The sequence below is a fragment of the Emys orbicularis genome, chromosome 8 (genome assembly GCF_028017835.1).
Source record: "Emys orbicularis isolate rEmyOrb1 chromosome 8, rEmyOrb1.hap1, whole genome shotgun sequence".
Lineage (NCBI taxonomy): Eukaryota > Metazoa > Chordata > Testudines > Emydidae > Emys > Emys orbicularis.
This window is the reverse complement of record NC_088690.1, coordinates 108,280,713-108,302,789: the sequence shown is the minus strand read 5'-3', so window position 1 is coordinate 108,302,789 and position 22,077 is coordinate 108,280,713. Positions and strand designations below refer to the sequence as shown.

Sequence of the window (22,077 nt, the reverse complement as noted above, 5' to 3'; positions counted from 1 at the left end):
GGGGTGAGGGGTGCGGGCTCCCTCCGGGCGGTGCTTACCTCGAGCGGCTCCTGGTCAGCAGTGCAGCAGGGATAAGGCAGGCTCCCTGCCTGCCCTGGCCCTGCGCCGCTCGTGGAAGCAGCCAGCATGTCCCTGCAGCGGATGGGGGGATAGGGGGCTCTGCACGCTGCCCCTGCCTGCAAGCACCGCCCCCCACCAGTTCCCACTGGCCTCAGTTCCCGGCCAATGGGAACTGCAGGGGTGGTGCATGCAGGCAGGGGCAGTGTGTGGAGACTCCGTCTCCTACCCCCACAGGGACATGCCGGCTGCTTCCACGAGCGGTGCAGGGCCAGGGCAGGCAGGGAGCCTGCCTTAGCCCCCCTGCGCTGCCGGACTTTAAGCGGGCTAAAATCTCCCAGTTTGGCTTCAGTAGCCTCCCAAGTTCTGTCCCAAGGCAGAATGGGAAAAGGTTTCCTGTCGCACAAAGCTTTTAGAGATTTGAAAAACATTTCCCATCCAGCCCTACTCACCATCTAGCCAACACCACATCTGAGCTAAAGGAACCAAAATCCAGTTTATCCCCCTGAGTACACTCAAAGGTCAGGAATTTTCATGTGGTGGTGAAAGCAGAAGGTGCAAGAAAATTCAAGGCTTACGTGTGTGGTTCAAACTCTGTTCTTACTCATGGTTTATATTTTATTTTATTTTCTATTTACCTGGGTCCAATCTGCAGGTTTTGGTAGCTCCCAAATTCCAAACACCACATCACACGATCTCAAGCTGATCAGTGCAATATTTTGATTCACATTTCCAGATGCACCAGTTGTCGTTTGTAGCTCATACTACATAAAAATCCCCAAAGACCTTCTATCCAACCATATCATGAGATCCTATCAGTTCATCCTTCATCTCCAGTCCCCTCCACCTACTTCTCCCCAACCTCCCTCCTGCTTGTAAGTTAAAATACACTTCACAGCCTGCACGGAAGGTTAACAGATGCATGCTCTGGTGGACCAAACAGAAAGCATTCCAGAATTCAGGACCCCTCACAGGCCACCCGTGCCAACTGCTTACACTCACGCGTGTCTCTGTATGGCAGTATGACTAGATTCCATGAGACGGTCCCTCATAGTCTCATGCCATTTGGAGCTTTATTGTTTAAAACCAGCATATTGGATCTTTACTCAGGCAAATTCCGGCCAGCACAAGCAGAGTTTTCTCGAGTATTGACTGAATAAAATACGAAGAAGGACTGCAGGATTTGGCCCTACAGAACATGGAAGAGGGTGGAATATGACCCAGGGGATATACATATGACCCACTCAGATTTTCAAACAGCCGCAGGGCAGTGTAGAGGTTATGGTGCCATATAGAAAGCTAAACTTCCAGGCCAATAGGATTTAGCACTGCAGTGTGGAAGTATGTTTGCCAGTGATCATATGGTGGATTCCTGATCTGCTCTTAATTTGTTGCACAGGCCCTGCAGTAAACGTCAGCTGCAACATTTTCATCAACAGCTTTGGTTCTATTGCAGAAACGACGATGGTAAGTAAAATTAAGTATAGCTGTTCAACTTGTTCGGTCACGTTCTACTTCCAGTGCATGTGGCAAGTTTCCAAACTGCTCTTATTCTGCTAAAGGAGACAGTTGCTCCTCTGTTCCTGGATTGTATTGGAAGGGTGATTAAATTAAAGGCTTTAGTGTACAAGATTTTCATTGTTCAAAGACTAAGATCTTGTACTATCTGTATGCATCTGCACACAAATATAGGCATTTGAACAGGCAACAATAAGAGGCTGACGTTCTCAGAAGAGTATATAGAAGTAAGGAAACGAGAAAAAATTGTTCCTAGTACCACTTGCAAAAGGCTTCACCAAGCCACATAGTTCAGAGATGCACCCAAGATTTCTAAAAATTCAAGAGCATTTAGATCTGGGATTTTGAATTAGCCCATTGTAGAGTTAAGGGGCAGCAGCTCAATCCAGATCCAATCTGAACCAATCCTCAAATTCCCCAGAATTGGAGAGGGTTTTCACATCTGGATTTTCTTTGGAGCCACTGTCTGCACACAAAAAACTTAAAATGCATTTAATCAGAATCAACATTTGCAAGGTTTTGCAAGCTCAGACCATCTTTGGGGGAAATTAACCAACATTGCAATAGCTGTATCCAATTTGTAAGGAGCTAGAAGGAGACAATCATGAGGAAAGGAGATAATAGTCTTCAGATGGAGCAATTAAAGATCAGTTGCGACATAATCAGTGAACAGCAAACCCAAGCTCTGGAGGTACAATGCCATCCCTCTGTATTAATTAAAGATAATTCAGAAATATGATGTTCAGTTACTCTTTTTGTAAGTCTCTCTAGAGAAGGATGTTGATTGAAGTATGTAAAATGCCCCAACTCCAATTGTCCTGTGCATTTAGAAGAGGATTTTATAGGTCTTACAGACACCATTTTACACTGGTGTCACTTTCATTGACTTCAGTGGAGTTACTCTAGATTTACAGCAGAAATCAGAGGAGCATCGGGCACTATCTATGCTTAGTTACAGTACAGCAGAATGTGTAGCTTAGTATTCTTTCTAATGCAATGTACATTTAGTCCTATTACTAGACACGAGTTGGCATTGATTATATTTGGTCTAAATTCTTAAGGAAATACAATCCTTAGCTGGAGGGCAGCACTTGTCAATAACATCTCAAATCCTAGAAGCACACATTATATTGTAGTGTGCCTAAACTCACCACATTCGTTTGCAGAATAAATTACCATTCCCTAGACATTTCTATTTGTCCATGAATTGGAGAATGGAACTATTACTAACGTGTTATTTTATTGGATAACTTCATTGGGCGTGAGGTGCAATAAGCAAATCATGATGTGGACCCTGTCTCCATAAAATTCAGTGGAGCCATCCCATTGAATGGCAGAGGAGATGGGGTAAGCCCCCAATAGCCCTCCCTGTACAATATACAGAAAGACATCATGCAGAACAGCCTGCTCTCATAACGTACCTGTTATATATTGCTCCCCAAGGCATTTCACAATCCACTGAAACAATCCCGAGGCACCCTGGTGAACTGGATATGCCATAAAACGAGTGCGTCTTAAGCCTAGCCCAGCAAAGAGAAACACAATGCAGACCAGGGCCGGCTCCAGCATTTCTGCCGCCCCAAGCCAAAAAAAAAAAAGCCGCGATCACAATCGGCGGCGGCAATTGGAAAAAAAAAAAAAAAGCCGGGAGTGAGGGACTTGCCGCCCCCGAATTGCCGCAGGTGCCGCCCCTCTCCCTTGGCCGCCCCAAGCACCTGCTTGTTAAGTTGATGCCTGGAGCCGGCCCTGATGCAGACCTATTGAACACACTGTGGGGATCTGCTCTGTTCTGCAGGGTCCACCATTTTGGAATCCATTCCTCTGAAGAAAAAATCCCCACTACCACTTGGAAAGCGTAGGTTTGAGTGCCTCTGAGAACTCAAGGCAACAGATGCTGATTCTTCTCAAGCAGGCATCAAAAAACAGACGTGTAGTACCGGAGAGCAGCTGTTAGAACTCTCCATCACCCTGCTAATAAGCTGGCCCCCACCCCTACAGCTGTTTTTTTAAATGTAGCAGATTAGCTAGATTGCATGAATGGCATTGTCTCCAAACTCGGGCTGGGAGGATGAAAGTTCCATTTCACAGAGGATTTTGAGATTTCAAAATGTAGCTTATTCTGAATCAGTACAAAACCAGAAAATTCCACAGTTCTTCACACAGGAAAATGCCAATCAAAAACTTGGTTCTGGTCAGCCAGAACGTTTCATTTCAAACCGACCAAAATGTTTTGATTTCAGCTTTTGTACTGTGTGCAATATGATCCATTACAACAAAATAACCCTTTGAAATGGAAAGTAGCTTCAAAACGAAAAATCAAAATGTTTTGGTCTGATAATGTTGAAACGGGACATTTTGATGGTATCTGAACAGTGCACCTCCCCCCCTCCCCCCCCCCCCCGGTCCCTAGTTTTCTTCTGAAACTATATTCTGGCAAAATCGACCCGATTACGTGAAGCATTTCAGTGTTGACAGAACTGTGTATTCCAACAGAGTATGGTTCTGTCAAAATTTCTCCAACCAGCTCTACTGAAAACAACCATAGAAACCTGCTTGTGACTGGGTAAGGTCTGGTCTACACTGAGGACCGGCGCTTCCATTTAGGTGACCTAGGTGGTCGCCTAGGACACCAGGATTTGTGGGAGCGGCAGTTCGGCGGCGGGGGGGTCCTCCCGCGCTCCGGGTCTTCGGCGGCAATTCTGCGGCGGGTCCTTCACTCGCTCCGGGACCCGCCGCCGAAGTGCCCCGAAGACTGGGAGAGCGGAAGGACCCCCCCGCCGCAGAATTGCCGACGACGACCGGGAGTGCGGAAGGACCCCCGCCTAGGGCGCCAAAAACCCTGGCGCCGCTCCTGTCTACACTAGGGGGAGGGATCAATCTAAGTTACGCAACTTCAGTACATAACTGGCAGCCAATACGTCCCTCGGCCCACGCCGCTTCCTGCAGCTTCCATTGGCCTGGAGCGGCGAACCGCAGCCACTGGGAGCTGCGATCAGCCGAACCTGCGGATGCGGCAGGTAAACAAACCAGCCCGGCCCGCTAGGGGCTTTCCCTGAGCAAGCGGCGGCCCTAGTTTGAGAACCACTGATGTAGACAAGCCCTAAGTCTAAGGGGGCTGCCACATGAATGAGGGAGGGGTTTTGCCACACCTGCAGCTCAAGTCCTAGCACCCTTCTCAAGTAACAGTGTAGCTGACATGAGGATAGCATGGCTCCTTGTCACCAGTCCAGAGGCTGGTCCACATGGAGGCTGGAGTCCGCTACCGCTAGAGCTGGTGGGGAAAAAAATTTCCATGAAAAACTGGAAAAGAAAATCACTGTAATTGCATTCAAATTTTTTAATTTTTTCATTTTTTCCCCCAACAGAAACAGAGAATTAACAACAAAAATTTTGGAAAGAAAACACAAATTGTTCCCCTTTTTTTTGTCATTTCTTTTTACTCCCTTTTTTCACACTAGAAAAGTGTGAAGTTGGGCAAAGGTGTCGGGGGAGGGGGGGTTTCAAAAGTGAGAGAAAGTATCAACTATTAGCTTTAAAAAAAAAACACTTTTCCAATGGAAAAAATTAAATAAATGAGAAAAGAATTCCCTCTGTCCACTGAGTTGAAACAAAATATTTTTTAAAAATTCAACATTTTTCATTTTTAAATGTTTTTCCAAAACCAAAAAATTGGTAAACTTTTTTCATGAAAAAAAAAATTCCATTTTTGACTTAACCCCATTTTTCAAAGAAAACAAGTCAACCAGCCTTGACTCCAGCTCCCAGCTAAGGGACTTAATTCTTTTGCTGGAGTAGTGCAGTCTCAAGCTTTTAGCCCTGATGGTCACAGGTTCAAATCCCACTGTTGACCCAAATTGGACTGGTTATGGTAGCATTGTAGAATCACTGGCCAAACAAAACAAGAAAGCTCAATGTTCAAGAGATGCTACAGCTAAAGTCTCCTGGATGGCTGGATCACTCTAGCATGCTGTAAGAAGTAACCACATCGCTGGTACCCAGGGAAGCATAACCACAGAGATCTATCAATTCATTTAATTAGAGAGATCTTTAAAATATGTTTTGGGACTTTTCGTTCACACATAAGCCATTACTGTTGACATTTAAAGACTCTAGCGACAAGCTCCATAGCCCACAAATCAGTGGGGATCATTACTGTCAACATGCATACCGCTAATGAGATCACCAGTTCACAGTTGAAGGCACCATAGCAGAGTGAGAAGAATCAGAGAAGTATGGAAAAGGGCAACAAGGAAGAGAAGATATAGGAGCAGGGTTTAGCTACATGAAGAAGTTGTGAAACTCCGGTTTCCATTGATTAGAAAAGTAAGTGGCAAGAAGGAAGGTAATAAAGGTGCAGAGCATTTGAAGAACAATCAGCCTTCTATGAACTCTCTAATGGGGGCTCAAAGGGCAAGAAGTGAAGAGGTGAAATGTTCCAGGAGGTTAGGAGAACGCATAGAGGGAAATTAATGTGTGGAATGGACTCCCAAAGGCAGAACCAGATTAAGGGCATGATCCTTCAAGGTCAGTAGTAGATGAGGGCTCTCAGCACCTTGCAGAACAGGAACCCAATGAAATATAGACATAGACACAGGAACCGTAAGTATGCATACACAATGCCCTGTGATTGATGGGACACTGTTATAGTGTGAGACAGGGCCGTAGCAACAAAGAACGTGGCCCCCTCCGAACGGTGGCCCCCTCCGAACATATGTCCAGGCGGGGCCCCTTACAATGCAGAAACTGGAATGCGGTATTTATTTTGCCACTTTTAGGGGCCCCCTTCCTTGCGGGGCCCCTTCCGGTCGGAGGGTACGGAGGGCGCTCGCTACGCCTCTGGTGTGAGAGGTTGGGTGCTCTTGCAGCTTGAGGTTTGTATCACAGCTCCATCCGCCCTGCTCTGAATCCAGCCCAAGGATAAGAGAAGCAGCAATTGGGAACATATTCAACATAGAATTAAACAAGCACTTTGAGGAGAAAAACATTAAAGGGTACAGACAGATGGGTGGATGGGTCTAGATGGCCCCCTTCTGTCCGGAAACATTGCAATAGAATTCTGCATTTAACAAGCTAGGAGATGCACCTTTCCTCCAGCTCATTTTTATTACTGAATGTTGCGGTATTTGCAGACCGAGGAATCTAAACACAACAGCAAATATCTCATTCAAAACGGAAATAGAAACCAAACACCTCATGAATTGAGTGTCCCAGCTGAGTGGGCTGAGTTTAGGAACGAGTTATAAATGAGAGTTTAAGGGAAAGATCATGCTCTGACATTTGGGATTCTGATTCTCCGCAGTGCCCTTTGCATATATATATTTTTCAGCTGTTTAAAGGAATTGCACACAGGATTCATCCCATTTGAAAAGGGCAAACTAAACGTAACCTTATAGCCAACTGCAGCAAAACTATATCCACTAAGCAAGTATCTAATAAGGGCACAAGAACCTGGAGGGTGCAACCATCCAGCTGTAATATAGTTGTTTGGATAGTTCTTGCACAGATGTCTCCAATCAGATAATGAATCATTTCTGTAAATGGGTTTAAACAAGCCACCACAACTTCACCAGCCTCAATCCAGCATACACTGTTGATGAAACACCGGGAGAAACTATCGACCCAGGGGCCACGTTCGGACCTCAGATCCATAGCCTCTGAGATCAACAGGAGTTATGAGTGTCTGCAGACAGAACTGGGCTCAGCTGCACATGTAACGAGCAGGGCAGCGAAAAAACAGTGAAGAGCGTTTTGTGACGTTTCGCTCTCTTTTTTTCAATTTCAATTTCATACATGCAACATTTTTATTTTTCAAAACATGTCCAGAACTGGAACTTTTTACTCAAAACGTGCAGATATTCAAAAATTCCAAAATATTAGTCCCTCCCAAACCAAGATTTCTAATTTTGAAATTCAAAATATCAAAAATGCTGAGGCGATCATTTCTGACTAACCAGGGAGGGGAATGGTGAACTCTCAAAAGGTTTTTTTTCCCCCAGTAAATCAGTTTATTTGTATGAAAATCACAAACAAATGCAAAAACCACCAATGCGGAGGGCCCCCCAGTTTTGCTGTGAATATTTTGCCCAGCGAGTGTAATCGTTTGGCGTTACCAGCTCAGTGAATTACCAGTACAGAGAGATCTTTCAAATATGCCTCTGCATTTTACACCAGGAGTTTAGGTTAATTTTTCATATCAGTAATCTCTCTTCAGCTCTGTATTTACAGTTTCTTTATAGCAAGATATCATACTGATTTGCACCTCTGATTTTACTAGAAAAAAATATTTACTAATGTAAAAGCCAAGGTTAGGAAGAGCCTCTTTTGAGTGAGATGCTTTAAAGTATACATCCTGCCCCTAGCTCACAGCCTGAGTAACCAGGGGAGGAATCTTTCCAGGCCACTCCTGGGGCTCCCCCCACACACATACTCTGCATCGGGAATATTCTGTGGGCCTACCTAGTTGTGAATCCACAAGCTCCAACACTCCCCCCACCCCTGCATTGCCACTGAATGAGACTGGTCGGAGCTACACTTTGTAACATGCAGCTCTCATGCCTTTTGTGTGCTCCAGACATTCTTCCCCTCCTCGCCATCCTTTTCCCTCTCATACCTGTTCCACTGCAGGCACAGATTTGACCATGCCCACTGGAAGTAGGGATCGGGTTTGCCACTCTGTCAGTGCCCTTTAGGCCGTGTCAGGCTGCCCTTCTCTTACGTATATCAAAAAAGAAACCACTGCTGTATTCTACAGCTATGCATGAAACCACAATAGCTTACAGTAGTAGTGCTGGGGTGGTTATTTTTTTATTAGATGGAGATATACCTATCTCATAGAACTAGAAGAGAACTTGAAAGGTCATGGAGTCCAGTCCCCTGCCTTCACAGCAGGACCAAGTACTGTCCCTGAAAGATTTTTGCCCCAGATCCCTAAATGGCCCCCACTCAAGGATTGAGCTCACAACCCTGGATTTAGCAGGCCAATGCTCAAACCACTGAGCTATCCCTGTCCCCCATTAATAGAGAGCAATGCAGTGGTGGTGGGTTTGGGGAATATTTTTAATTTGGGGGGGGGTGTCACATTTTTTGAAATTCACAGGAAAGGGATCCAGGCTCAATGGTCTAGAAGCTGGCGAATTTAGATACAGTAACGCTCTCTTTGCAGCCAAATTATAATGAAAGTCCTGAGCTGCTTCAGTGTAAAATGCCATTCCAATTATCGAGGTGATCTCTTTTCCTGGACCAACTTCTGTTGGTGAGAGAGACACACTTTCGAAAAAGCTCTACTTCAGGTGTGGGAGGAGCGCTGTGTAAGCTCAAAAGCCCGTCTCTCTAATATGTTGGGACCGACAAAGCTATAACAACACTGCATTCCAAGTATAGGCAGCCTTGTCTCATAGAGTGAAGCAGATTTGTGGGTTTCTTTAGATTACTTCACTCTAATAGGTCCCATTGTACTTGAAGTCAGATAAATGTGTCACCACTGGACTCCCTTTTATGAAATCCAAATAATACCAGCCAGCCTGGTGTTTTATTTTTCCTTCCACTTCTGCAGGAAATGGTTGATGCAATGCAGGATTCTCGCTTGTCTGTGCACCTTTTGGGGGGACGGGGGCTACAGCATTTTATTGTATCACGCTGAATGAACTGCTGTTGCTCCATGTGGAATCTCCGTCATTGGAGGTTTTTAAGAACAGGTTAGACAAACCCCTGTTGGGAATGGTCTAGTTATTATTTAGTCTTGGATAACCTACTGAGATCCCTTCCAATCCTACACTTCTATGATTCTATTTGATGTAACTAGTGGCAGTAAATAATACTGACACAGCACAGATATTTAAAGAAAGAGACCAAAGGTATATAGTTACTGTGTTACATACACATTGTTTCAGATGGGGTTACTTGGAGTGATGCATCCAGCTGATTGTGCAGATGGGGTCGTTCATCTGAAGATCCCCATGCTATTTGCAAATATTAAACCTCAGATTAGCCCTGGGAGGAAGGTATTATTTAGCCATGCTACAAATGGAGAAGTACATATAGAGATTTGTCCACACTCACACAGCAAACTAGTGGCAGATCTGGCTAGAGAGTAGAACTGGTGAAAAAAAAAAAATCAACAAAATGTTTCCACTGAAAAATGCTGTTTCGACAAAACCAAAGTGGTTTGTGGCTGGCAATGGACCAGCTTCCATATGAAATTTTCATCTAAAAGCTTTCTGAGTTAGAGACACAATGGAGTGCTCACCTGGGACATAGGAGACTTAGCTGTGCTGGGTTCAGAGCTGGGACTTGAACCTAGGAAGCCTTGGTGAGCGTGCTCACAACTGGCCAATAAGGCACTCTCCCTCCCTCCTCTGTAGGAGTTGTTCCACTATGTATAAATAGCCACTGGGCCAGAGAGAGACTGATTCTACAGCCTGGTGAATAGGGCACTCACCTTGCAGAGCAGTAACCCGAACCTAGGTCACCTACATTACAGGTGAAGGCCCCAATCCCTGGGCTATTGGCTATTCTGAGCTGTGGCTCTGTCTGTCTGTCTCTCTCATCCAGCCTTGGGATAGAAAGTCCCGAACTCCCATGCTCGTAATCTAAGCTCTGGAAAACAGTCCTTCCATTTAGCAGTAAGGAGGTGGGTGTGAGACACTATAACCAGGTGCACTCTTGTGCTCAGCATCTTTATCTGGTTACTATTCCTTTCTAGTATCCATAATTTTATAAGCCCTGTTGAGCATTCCTTCGCCACCGGCCTTCATCACTTTCTTGGACTGAATTTTGCAGCCTGTAATGAATGTACAGAATTAAAAATAAACCCTCCCCAGTCACACTACCTAGTAAGAGAGAAGTGGGTAACGCACTGCCTTTGGGGAGTGCCGTAACCCCTGCCTAGTGGTGCCAGGAGCCCATTCCCTTTGGGGGATATAAGCATGGCCCAAAATAAAAAGCCCTCCCCCCAATTCCTCTACAGTCCAAGCAGGACAGCAACACGTCTCCCTGAGTTGCGTCCAGCCTTCTTCCATGCTGGCCACACCTTTCCTCTCCCTCCACGGATACATGTCAGGAGCGCTAAAAAGTTTAATGAGCCCCAGCTGAGCCTTCTCCTCAGTCATGGAACCCTTTCCTGTCTGGTTCCAAACTCCAGCAGGAACCCAGAAATGACAAGAGAGCCAGTCACTCTGCACAGGTTTAATTGAGGGCAGAATCCAGACCATGGTATTTAAATAAGGCTATTTGAAGCTGCAGACCCACAGTCATTGCTTGGAAGCTTTAGCCAACTCCCTTGCAAGAAGCTAACTGGTTGCTATTGGTTATTTCCCACCCTAGATACATCCGTTCCAGCCAGTGTCAAACCTCCCATTCCTGAGCAAGCTCAGAGAAAAGCTAGCCAAAGGCCCACTACCAGTTTATCTAATTTAAGCCAGTACCTAGACTCAACATAATCTGGATTCAGGCCAGGACATGGGAAGGCAACAGCTTTAGTGGCACTGATAGGTGATCTCCTGCTTTCAATAGACAGAGGGGCAGACATCCATTCTCGTGCTCCTGGACCTCTCTGCAGCATTCAGCACTGCTGAGATACTGCTCTCATATGAGAGAGGTGGCCCGGACCCACATCAGGGAGCAGAAACAGTCTGAGTCTTTCCTGGATGGGGGCACCCAATGAGAAGCGATGGGAAACAGATGTCAGTCATGTCACTTAATTCACTACGAGAAGGACAGTGATGAGTGTGGTATAAGAACCTATATAGAATAGAACTAGGGCATCATGGAATGTTTTGTTCTCGGGTGAGGCTTCTCCATCACACTGCCAAGTCCTGTCATATCCAAACTACGTTCCAGAAAAGGACATTCATTTTCATTTGGCTCGTGGTCAAGTTTGCCTACAAAACCATCTCACCTGTCATCCGGGGAATAGTAGATCCTTCTACTTCCAGCCTCCTCCCACCCTGTAGCATCCGTTGGACAATTAGTCTGAAGCCGTTCCTGGCTCAATTTCCTTTCTTCCTGGCGACTTTTGGAGCTGCAGCTATGAATTTAGCCCAGTAGCACAAACTCTGAGTAACACAAGCCCTTGTGTGGGGGGAGGCTTGGTTCATTTTCCACAAGGCTGAGCACACTCTGGGCAGCTGCTGCTGAAGTTCCTTCCAAACATGGATTTGACTCATGTCGTACATGAAATAGACGCCACGATGGAGCTGACCTGCTAGCGTTCCGCTGGTTTGCAGCTGAATAAGCAAAACAGCCTTTTGCTTTCTGCCTATTCGACCAATTACATTGATTTTCCCTGACTGCAACCACCACTGATCTTTACAAACAGAAAGGGGGGAAATCAATGTATGCAACTTGTTCAGATTGCTACTGTGTGCAATGAATTCAGGGCTATTTTCTATCCGCTTCTCCTTTTCCTCTCTGTCTCTCTTTCCTTCTTTCAGATTTATATGATTGTTAGTTCTGCACAAGGCCGCTCATTATTAGCTGGCCACCGCTATTTGCCATTTTTCTAGAGACACATTATCTTGGGGAGAAGGAGATGGATAATGAAGTGAGAAAGACCCACCAGAACTTGTAAAGGTGACATCTTGGCTCTCAGCAGAAGGGGAAAGAATCGAATTGTATTCATGTTCAGAAATCTATTCCCTTTAACTTAATCAAGACATTGGCCTGTGTGCTGTTGGCAAAATTACAAGGTCATTAGTAGTTTCTATGCACAAAGGGTGTGTATGGGGCAGAGTCTTAAAACTGATTTCTAGAAGAGCTTTGGTAATTGACTGCCCTAATCAAAACTATAGGACACACCCACTGTGTCATCTTCTAATCTTGCCCCAGGGTAATCAGACTGCAAGTCATGTTTACACAATAATAGCAGCTGATCCCTCATGCTGAGCCGGCTCATTTGGTAGCATTCTTATCCCTGGGACAAGAGATTATATCGGTTCAGATTTCTGATCAGAACTCCATCTTAGGCACAACACTGCAAGTGGGGCTGTTGCATTGTCAGAGATGCAATCTTTAAGGGACAGAGGGTCCTGTGGCACCTTTAAGACTAACAGAAGTATTGGGAGCATAAGCTTTCGTGGGTAAGAACCTCACTTCTTCAGATGCATCCAAAGGACCCTCTGTTGCTTTTTACAGATTCAGACTAACACGGCTACCCCTCTGAATCTTTAAGGGAGGATCCTTGTGTTCTACAGGTGGGCTTTAAAGAACAGATGGCAGACTCATGGAATAACCCCACAGTCCTGGCAAACACTGCCTCCCAGGAAAAAATACAAACAAATTGGTTCAAATGTTCAAGTTGAGCATTAGACACTGATGAGCCCATAATGGTTGGTGTGCACACAGTTAATTCATTGCCAGTATCTGACTCCCAGCTTTGTAAAATGCTTCAGGCTACTTCAAGTAAGAAAGGCACTAAATAAAACCATGGCCCTGATACTAACAATTAGTTTGGCCAAGGGCAGTGAAATTGGTTTTTGACATGCCACTCCTCGGGCACTGTCTGCCAAGGTACTTGGAGCTTTTATCGCCCACCTGAGAGTCGGTTCTCTCTCTCTCATTTCAATCGGTCTGCTACCTTTCTCATGCAAAAGGCAGGGAACGGGACAGATGGCCTTGGGAAGCCATTGGGTCAGACACAGAGAACAAAAGTTGCCCCATTATTGTCCAGGAGAACGGGTCATGAATGTGAGCTAGAGATCAACAACCAGTTTAGTCTGGAGAACCCAGGAGAGCTGTAAAACATGACGTTATGGGACAAATTATATTGCTAAAGGGACACAGTGCAACGAAATCACAGACCAAGCCTATAAAATCAATACCATTCGTTATGAGTTATGGTTGGAGAGGAGAACCAAATGTACTAGCTTAGGAGCTAGAGAGGTGTCTCAAATGACATCACCCCCATGCTTCCCCTCCACCCACCCCACAGGAGAAAGTCTCAGAGCAAAAGGCTTGGAGGGAGATCGGTTGAGACTGTCTGGTGCCAGAGTTTTAATGTTTATGAACATGTAATATGGATCATCCCCTTTAGTGCTCGCTCTCGCTAACACCTTGGTTGGGCTTTTTTCTCTTTTAAATGTCCTTCTGGAGATGGAATTTGCGGCCTCTGTCATCCCATTGCCAATTGCTGCCATAGCTACAGACAGCCCTGTGTCACCACCACCATCCTAGTCAGAAAGAGTGGCAGGTTTTCGCCCTGCGTGGCCCAAATCCTGGAACCCTGGGTGTTGAGACCTATCTGCCCTCCACAATTAAAGAGCTTTAGCAGCGAAAGGAAGGATGGTCTTATGGCTAAGGAATTAGTCTAGGCTTCAGAAGATGAGAGTTCAATTCCTAGCTCTGTCACACAGATTTCCTGTGGGATCTTGGGCAGTCACTCATCTCACTCTTCCTCAATGCTATTTCCTTTGTCCATCTTGCCGATTTTGATTGAACGTCTCTGCCCTGAAGAGCTGTCTCTTACCACGTGTCTGTACAGTGGGGTTCCGGTCATGATTAGCCCGGCCTCAACACAAGTAACTTGATAGAGCCAAGTTGATTCATAATAAAATGGATAATATCTACAAAGAACCTATGTAAAAGTGGGACTATAGATAGAGTCCCATCCCGACAGACATTGCAGGGGTGGACACCTTGTGTTCTTAAGTGATCCTTTCCTCCATTCACAATCAATGCTAAAGATGGTAATAAACTCTGGACAAAGGAAGGGTTGTCAAGGAGCAGAAGCTTTGAGGATGATGAAGTAAAAAGGAGAGAAATGTGGGGTCCTGGTGGATTCCCTCTCAGCAAGGAGGTAGCATGCCTACAAATAACAAGCAGGTGGAATACTGAATACAATTGCTTTCTGTGCCCTCGACAAGATGCATCTTGCAAATATAATTCCAGCCCTCGACACACTCAGTAAATGAACAATATTTTAGTAGTCCTGGAGACTTAGTGAGAGTGTAGGTTCAGTAGCAGACCCTTGAATGGAATTTTTCTCTTCAAGCTAAATGCACAATAGCAGTGGTTTTCAATCTGGGGTCCACAGGCCCCTGGGGGTCCACAGACTATGTGATTTCCAAAGGAATCCGCACCTCGATTTGAAATTTTGTAGGGGTCCTCAAATGAAAAAAAGATTGAAAACCACTGCCCTATAGCACTGGTGAGGCTGTAGCCTCACATGCTATGGATTTGGGGATCACTGCAACAGAGCAGGTGTCGTGGAGAGCAGCTGTTTGCCCATCATTGTCTCTTTTGGCTACAGAGCTAAAAATACAAGGCAGTTATTCCTTGAGAAATAATGCCAGTAGGGAATGTCACAGAGTAAGCGTGAGATCCTAGTCATGCCGAAGACATTGTTTGTTTGCTTGTTTCAATCCAGCTGCCTTCAGTGTCCCTTTCTTCTGCACTTAGCAGTTTCTGGCCACTGCTAGTGTCTTTTGGGCACCGTTAACTTTGTGCCCGCCACTAACTCTTGTGCCCTTACTGCAGGACTACAGGGTGAACATCTTCTTGCGGCAGCAGTGGAACGACCCGCGGCTGGCGTACAACGAGTACCCTGATGACTCCCTGGATTTGGACCCCTCCATGCTGGATTCCATCTGGAAGCCTGACTTGTTCTTTGCCAATGAGAAGGGGGCCCATTTCCATGAGATCACCACAGACAACAAACTTTTGCGCATTTCCAGAAACGGCAACGTCCTCTACAGTATCAGGTGAGACGGATAAAGAGAATGGTTGGCAGTGGGGGGACGGTGGGCCTAAGCATGCTTGAGGCTGAGTTGAGAAGCTGGTAAATAAACAGAGCATTAGGGGTTGGCCTTCAAACCACTGAACTCCCTGGGTTCAAATCCCAGCAAACTGACTTGATTCCATCCTCACAATTCTGAGGTAAAATCCAAGATGGCAGCCCTGCGCTGGCAAGGAGGCAGCAGCAAACACTGGTGTTTCACTCTTTAGCTCAGGTCTTGTAAACAAGTTTCAATTTAAAATCACATGACACTAACAAAATGGCTAGGATGGGCCTTCTACTGGAGAACATAAGAACTTCTCAACTGTGTGTCAGAGGCCTTCCATCCCTAACAGAAAAAGGAGATTCTCCATTAGGCCAAGATATGTGCTTTTTGGAGTAGGTGGATGGTTCAATCCTCACTGCTGCTGCAATGGTCTGCAGTAGTGATGTTCCTAAACGGACACAGATTCGTTACAATATTTCGCTACAAACCAAAATGGTTTTGAATATCAAAGAAACCTCAGAAACCCCAGCTATCCAGGTCTGAAGGAAAGAGGAAATTAAGAGGCCACACTGAAGTAATTGCCAAGGATTTGTACAGATACAGAGAATAAAATTGTTCTCTTCTGCATTCCCTGCTCCTACATACACTAACATCTCCCTTGGTGGTCAGAGTTCTGCCCTTTTTCAATGAAACTCTGTTCACTAAGCTTCCGGAAGTCACAGCCATTTCATATGTATGTGTGCAAATGAACTGTGTGTCTACATGCAAAAAGAGGTAACCTAATATACTCAAAACTGGTCCAATTTTATCTACACTTCTAGATATACACACAGTAATATATGTTACATACACATACATCTAAATGCTTATATACACGTACTGTGTGACATGAAACAAACTTAAAGGGGTATTGCCAAGATTGTTCAATCATGACATTAAGCTAACATGACATTTGTCTCATTACATGGATTCTATCTTAAGGACTGCCCTATCCATAGTTGGTTTTTTTTAATAGTTCCATCCTTTCTACAGTTCCAACTGCAATCAGCCCAGTTTTCAAAAAGCACCTACCTAACCTGAGCACACAAATCCTGCATTTACATGTGCACATAGACTTCTAGGTACACAACTTCCCAGTTTGCACATCTGACACTTTGCATGAGCATATGTCATTTAGGTGTCCATATCTGAAGAGCAGGCCTTGCATACTTAAAAAAGAATGTTCCAGTGACCCATGAACAAGCCAGTACCTGAACCGCCCGCTCCGGCACAGGAGAACTGCACACATATGCTTGCTGAAGCAGTATTCATCTGAAAACTAACAGATGAATGCAATCCTTAAGGTAAATGTAACCAAATAGGGCAAACTATCAGAACACATTAGCTTCAAGGCCTAGCCATATTAATACAGTCCCTTTTAAAAAAAGCATATGAATAAAATCATTTTTCTTTAGATTTATGTAGTTAGATACCTATCCAAAAGCTCTAGGCACCCTGACAATTAAAATTGCCACATAATAATACTCCTTGCAGCAATAAAGAGAAAGACATTCAGGCAGAACTAATAATAATGCTAAGTGATTCTGTTTTAAATATACCCAGTTCCTACCGAGATATGACACACAGACAGTTTGGAAGCTCTGACATGGGCGCTGTGTTTGAAATGGACGGGGAATGTACAGCATGTGCAGGACAGTCTCCGTGGCAGGCAAAGAAAGCACTTCTGTTTGTTATGGCATGGTCCCTCCATAATCACAGATGGCTCAGTCCTACTGAAGGTGCTGTAGCTGGGATTAGTGCTTCCTGAAAAAAAGGTTGCATTTGGGGTGGAGAAGGAAATCACATCAACACAAGGGAGGTGGATGAGAGCCACTCACTTACTCAATAGACAAACTGAAGCGAGCAGAGGATCGGAGGGGCTTCTGCTATGTGATCTCGACCTATTATTAGGGCTGCACTAATAGGGATGGGGATGGGATGGGAAAGCCAGGTAAAGGGGGTTCCTAGATAATCCCTTTCTTCCCCAATTCAAGCACTTCACTTATCCTAGATTTAAATTAAATACGAACCAGAACCTGCAGCCTTCAAATATATGCTATTCCCCCTGAGGTCAATGGGAGTGTTACATGAACAAGACCTACAATAACCCAGCCCTCAATTCCTTGTCTCCACTAGGGGTTTATTACCTTTGCGGCTGACCACTGATTGCTGAATTAAGGCAAACTTCTGGTATAGATAAACCCTTGGCTAAATGGGACCATTTTCCTCTGCCATTGCATTGAAACCAAGTGGAGTTGCAAATTTGCATGGTTTGGATGCCCAAAACCATCAATCTACCCAGATTTTGCTCCAAACTTGGTCCAGGTAATCGACCGAACTTTGGGCACTGCAGCAAGAAACCCAGTGTGAGTTAAGAGTTTATACTGAATTCCCCCCCACCACCACCACCAAACTCACATTGCTTTGGGGATCACCTGGTTTCCTAACCTCTTTATTCCATTCTCCTGTGTGGTTTTCACTCAGGAGAGCTGGGAGGGCGAGTAAGGGGGTATTTTTCTACCCCAGAACCTCACAACCTTTTCCCAGCATTACTCCGCAGGGTCACTCATTTGCCATAGGGATCCAGAACACTTCTGTGGAACTGGTACTACTTGCACTAATTCGCCTTTGGAAAACATCCATTTCCCCACTCTCCCCGTTTTTTTAAAGCAATAAATTTAAGAACAAGCACTTTTATTAAAAATGCTAGGGGGGAAAGGAGCCAAAAAGACGTCCCAAAGACATGTTGCCTTCTTCGTAGTGTGGATTTGTGTTACATTGGGAACTCCAGGTCACTCAAACCTCACATTACAATCCCCAAAGGCAGGCGGCAGCTGCATCTTATTATGCTATCTCATGTGTCCGGTGGCAGCGTGGTGCTGTGGAATGGACAATGAACAGGCAGTGCTGTAATGCAGATCGCCACCATCAGAAATGGGGGATGGTTTCAGTGCAGATAGCAGCTACCAGACAGCAAGCCAAAGCAGTAATCAAAGCTGCCAATCGTGTAGGCAGAGTTTGGAGACCTGATGCCTCCCCCCATTTTTTTAAATCACACTGTGGTTTGAAACCGTTCTCCACCAACAATGTGCATGTAATAAACCAGCCATCAGCGCCAGATGACCTAGTAGTTAGTGTTCTGAGCTGATGGGCAGGAGACACATGTTTGAGTCCTCATTATGTTCCCTCTCTGGCTGGGGCTGGGAGGGGTCCAAAGGTGGACTGCTGAGTCACTGCAGTGCTGGAGTTACTCTGTAAGATGGTGGGATGACTCAGCAGAAGAAAAACCAGCACTATCCAAGCAAGGTTGTCACCCCTGGTTTCTCTTTACCAAAGAAGGAAAAATATGTGAACACAACCGGAATGTAAATCAGCAAATCCCCAATCAGCTCAGTCTGACAACTACTGGGTGTGGAGTCCAACTTTCTGAAAGGTATCTTCTCGCTCCCCTACAGCCAGGGCCATCTGAACCAGAGTCAGCCCTGAATTGACTGGCAACCAGGCATTGCTCTGACACCCTGTCACAGCGCTCAGCAGACAGGGTGTCAGCCAGAAGGATGTTTTAATAGGCAGCAGGTTTAAAACAAACAAAAGGAAGTATTTCTTCACACAACACACAGTCAACCTGTGGCACTCCTTGCCAGAGGATGTTGTGAAGACTATAACAGGGTTCAGAAAAAGAATTAGATAAATTCATGGAGGACAGGTCCATCAATGGCTATTAGGCAGGATGGGCAGGGATGCAAAACCATGCTCTGAAGTGTCCTTAGCCTCTGTTTACAAGAAGCTGGGAATGGGCAACAGGGGATGGATCACTTGATGATTACCTGTTCTGTTCATTTCCTCTGGGGCACCTGGCATTGGCCACTGTCAGAAGGCAGGATATGGGGCTTGATGGACCTTTGGTCTGACCCGGTATGGCCGTTCTTATGAGCATGGAGCATAATGCAGAGAGACACGGTGGTGCATCATGGGACATGGAGTCTGACCAGGAGGAATCGGCTAGAGGAGACAATGGGGCACAAGGGACCTGGAACTACAACTCCCACGAGGCACTGTGGCGGCTCAGGCAGATATAGAGTTTGACACTGACCTAACCCAAAATATTTTGATTCAATTTTCCCAACAGAAAATTTTGTTGAAATCTATCATTTCCTCCCGCCCCCACGCAAATTTCAATTTGGACAAAGCCCCATTTTCCAACAGGAAAATGTTTTGTTTGAAATTTTCCAACCAGCGCTAGCCTTTAGAAATATCCTATTTGGTGGATCCATGATATCAGACTGGTCCAGATTGTTATGAGCCTGAGGCGTGAAATAAAGATAGAAGCAGCAAGACAGTTCAGTGTGGGACTCTTCTGTTCTACACAATCCAAGAAGTGGTGTTGTCACAACACGCCACCGGCAAAAGGCAGCTGGGAATGAAATCACAGGCCCAACTGCTCGGTATTTCTGACACAGTGCAATTGTCACACTTGAAACTACATTCAAGGAAGACGCAGATAATCCAGGCAATGCCCCCAAACAGGTAGGTGTGGCCCTGCACAGGTAGCGGACTAGCCTATCTATACAAGAGTGGGCACCTAAATAGTTCAGATGTAATGTAACTACTTGTCAGTGTTCAAACTGAGTCTGGGATTCCCCTGTCTGTCTTCTCCTCCCAGGATTACACTAACGCTGGCTTGTCCCATGGATCTGAAGAACTTCCCCATGGACGTGCAGACGTGCATCATGCAGTTAGAGAGCTGTGAGTCCTGAGGGGTTTCCCCTCTAAAGATAACCACCATGTTTCCTCTGTCCCTCTTCAACTCTCAGCTGGTTCTCCGATTATGAAAGACAAAGGGGGATAAAAGCCAGGACATACTACCTGGCATGTGTGTGTTGGCATGATCCTCTGCTCACACTCCTTTCCCTGCCAGCACCCACACAGCCCCGCCTAGCACTAGTTTCTACCAACAACTATTTCTTGTGCCTGTGATGGAGGAATAAAGCCCCTGTCAAAGGCAAAGGGCATTCGGAGATGGATAGGGGAGGGCTCTTAAATCAGGGATCAGAGGCCAAAGTAGGGGTCCACATTCCTCCCTCCTTGCATCCTTCCCCCAAGTGCCCAGACATAAGCCTGTCTGTCACTGTGGTCCCTACAATCTTGTTTATTAGTTTTGCCAGGATTGTTTCATTCCTGCCACTAGCACTCACTCAGGGAGCAGTTTTCCAGGAAACGACCTGACATCTCTTAGCTTGATCCAGGTTCAAGCAATTGCTGAACTCCTAAAGGGAGCGCTCTTGTTTATCTGCATTTGCATTGGCCTCCTGCTTTGAAGGAGAAAGGTGAAGGTTCTCCAAGCTGCAAGTGGGGCTTCCCCCCCGCTTGCACCTACAGGAACCCCTACATGCCTCCTTCACTAAAAGGAAAGGAAGCCAACGATTAACTTAATGCAGAGGAAGAGGCTGGGGCTGAAAGGCTAAGCTAAGCTAAAAGAATAGCCCAAGCCCACAGAAAATCTGATTTATTGGACAGGAATCCACTGTGACGCATGAAGTGCACCACTATAACCACCACTGCCCACCTATACCATTTATATAAGATTTCATCACCAGGTATGCCTCAGCAAACCTGTTGTGTGACGCAATGGAGAACCACGAAACCCATCCTATCATGTCTAACTCCCTGCATCCGTGCCGGACTTCCTTCTCCGCAATACCATCCCTGTCTTCGCACCTGTCTTCGCCACCATTTGGTTTCTTGCTCATGTGTCCTATTTGTTCCCTACTCTCAACAGTTGGCTACACAATGAACGATCTGATATTTGAATGGCAAGAGAAAGGAGCTGTGCAGGTTGCTGATGGATTAACCTTGCCTCAGTTTATCCTGAAGGAAGAAAAAGATTTGCGATACTGCACCAAGCATTACAACACAGGTCAGTAACAGGGCATCAACGCCCGTCTCCCATCCTCCGGGCCATTTACCTTTACTCGCTAAGCTCCTTGCAGTAAGAATTTGGCCCTGTATATTTGCCACACATCATCTGTTGCATGCTCGTGGCATTTATCTAACAATTATATCCTGGAGAACAACCTGTCTAAAGACTTGCTGAAGATACAATCTTCACACAAATGTATTGACAGTAAGAAGCTAACAGACCCAAAACTTATGTCTCCTATGTACCCTTCTTGTGCCCATCAGAGGTCTCTGCGTCTGCCGGGGTATTTCATTCGGACCCTATCCCCAAGCTCACCTTCATGCTGTGTCTGCTCTAAAACTCAATGGGGAACTTCAGTCTACACGCCTGTTAATCTGGCGCCTTTCACTAGAGCTGTTTCTTAGCCAGGGAGTGAAAATTGCAGGCAGCCATTTTTTGCTGAGGTTGGATGCCATGAGATTATCATGCCTCCTACCAGAAACCCTCTAATTTAACTCCTGTCATTCTCAGGCAAGTTCACCTGCATAGAAGCACGTTTCCACCTGGAGCGACAGATGGGCTACTACCTGATCCAGATGTATATCCCCAGCCTTCTGATAGTCATCCTGTCTTGGATCTCCTTCTGGATCAACATGGATGCTGCGCCTGCCCGTGTTGGCCTGGGCATCACCACTGTGCTCACTATGACCACCCAGAGCTCTGGTTCCCGAGCATCATTGCCCAAGGTACGGAGCACCTCTGACACTTGGAAGAAATTCCTTCAAACCAATGTATTGAACAGTTAGGGCCAGATCTTCAAATATGTCCAGAATTCCAGTCAACAAACTT

The 22,077-nt window shown here is 45.6% G+C and overlaps 1 protein-coding gene across 1 annotated transcript in view; it reads left to right on the top strand.

Moving 5' to 3' along the window:
• Nucleotides 1-22,077, top strand: part of GLRA1 (glycine receptor alpha 1) — a 42,138-nt gene that overhangs the window by 8,811 nt on the left and 11,250 nt on the right. The window contains exons 2-6 of the mRNA XM_065409996.1: nucleotides 1,457-1,524; nucleotides 15,046-15,269; nucleotides 19,993-20,075; nucleotides 21,109-21,246; nucleotides 21,760-21,974. Of these exons, the coding sequence (XP_065266068.1) occupies nucleotides 1,457-1,524; nucleotides 15,046-15,269; nucleotides 19,993-20,075; nucleotides 21,109-21,246; nucleotides 21,760-21,974 (728 nt within the window). The remainder of the gene's footprint in view (nucleotides 1-1,456; nucleotides 1,525-15,045; nucleotides 15,270-19,992; nucleotides 20,076-21,108; nucleotides 21,247-21,759; nucleotides 21,975-22,077) is intronic.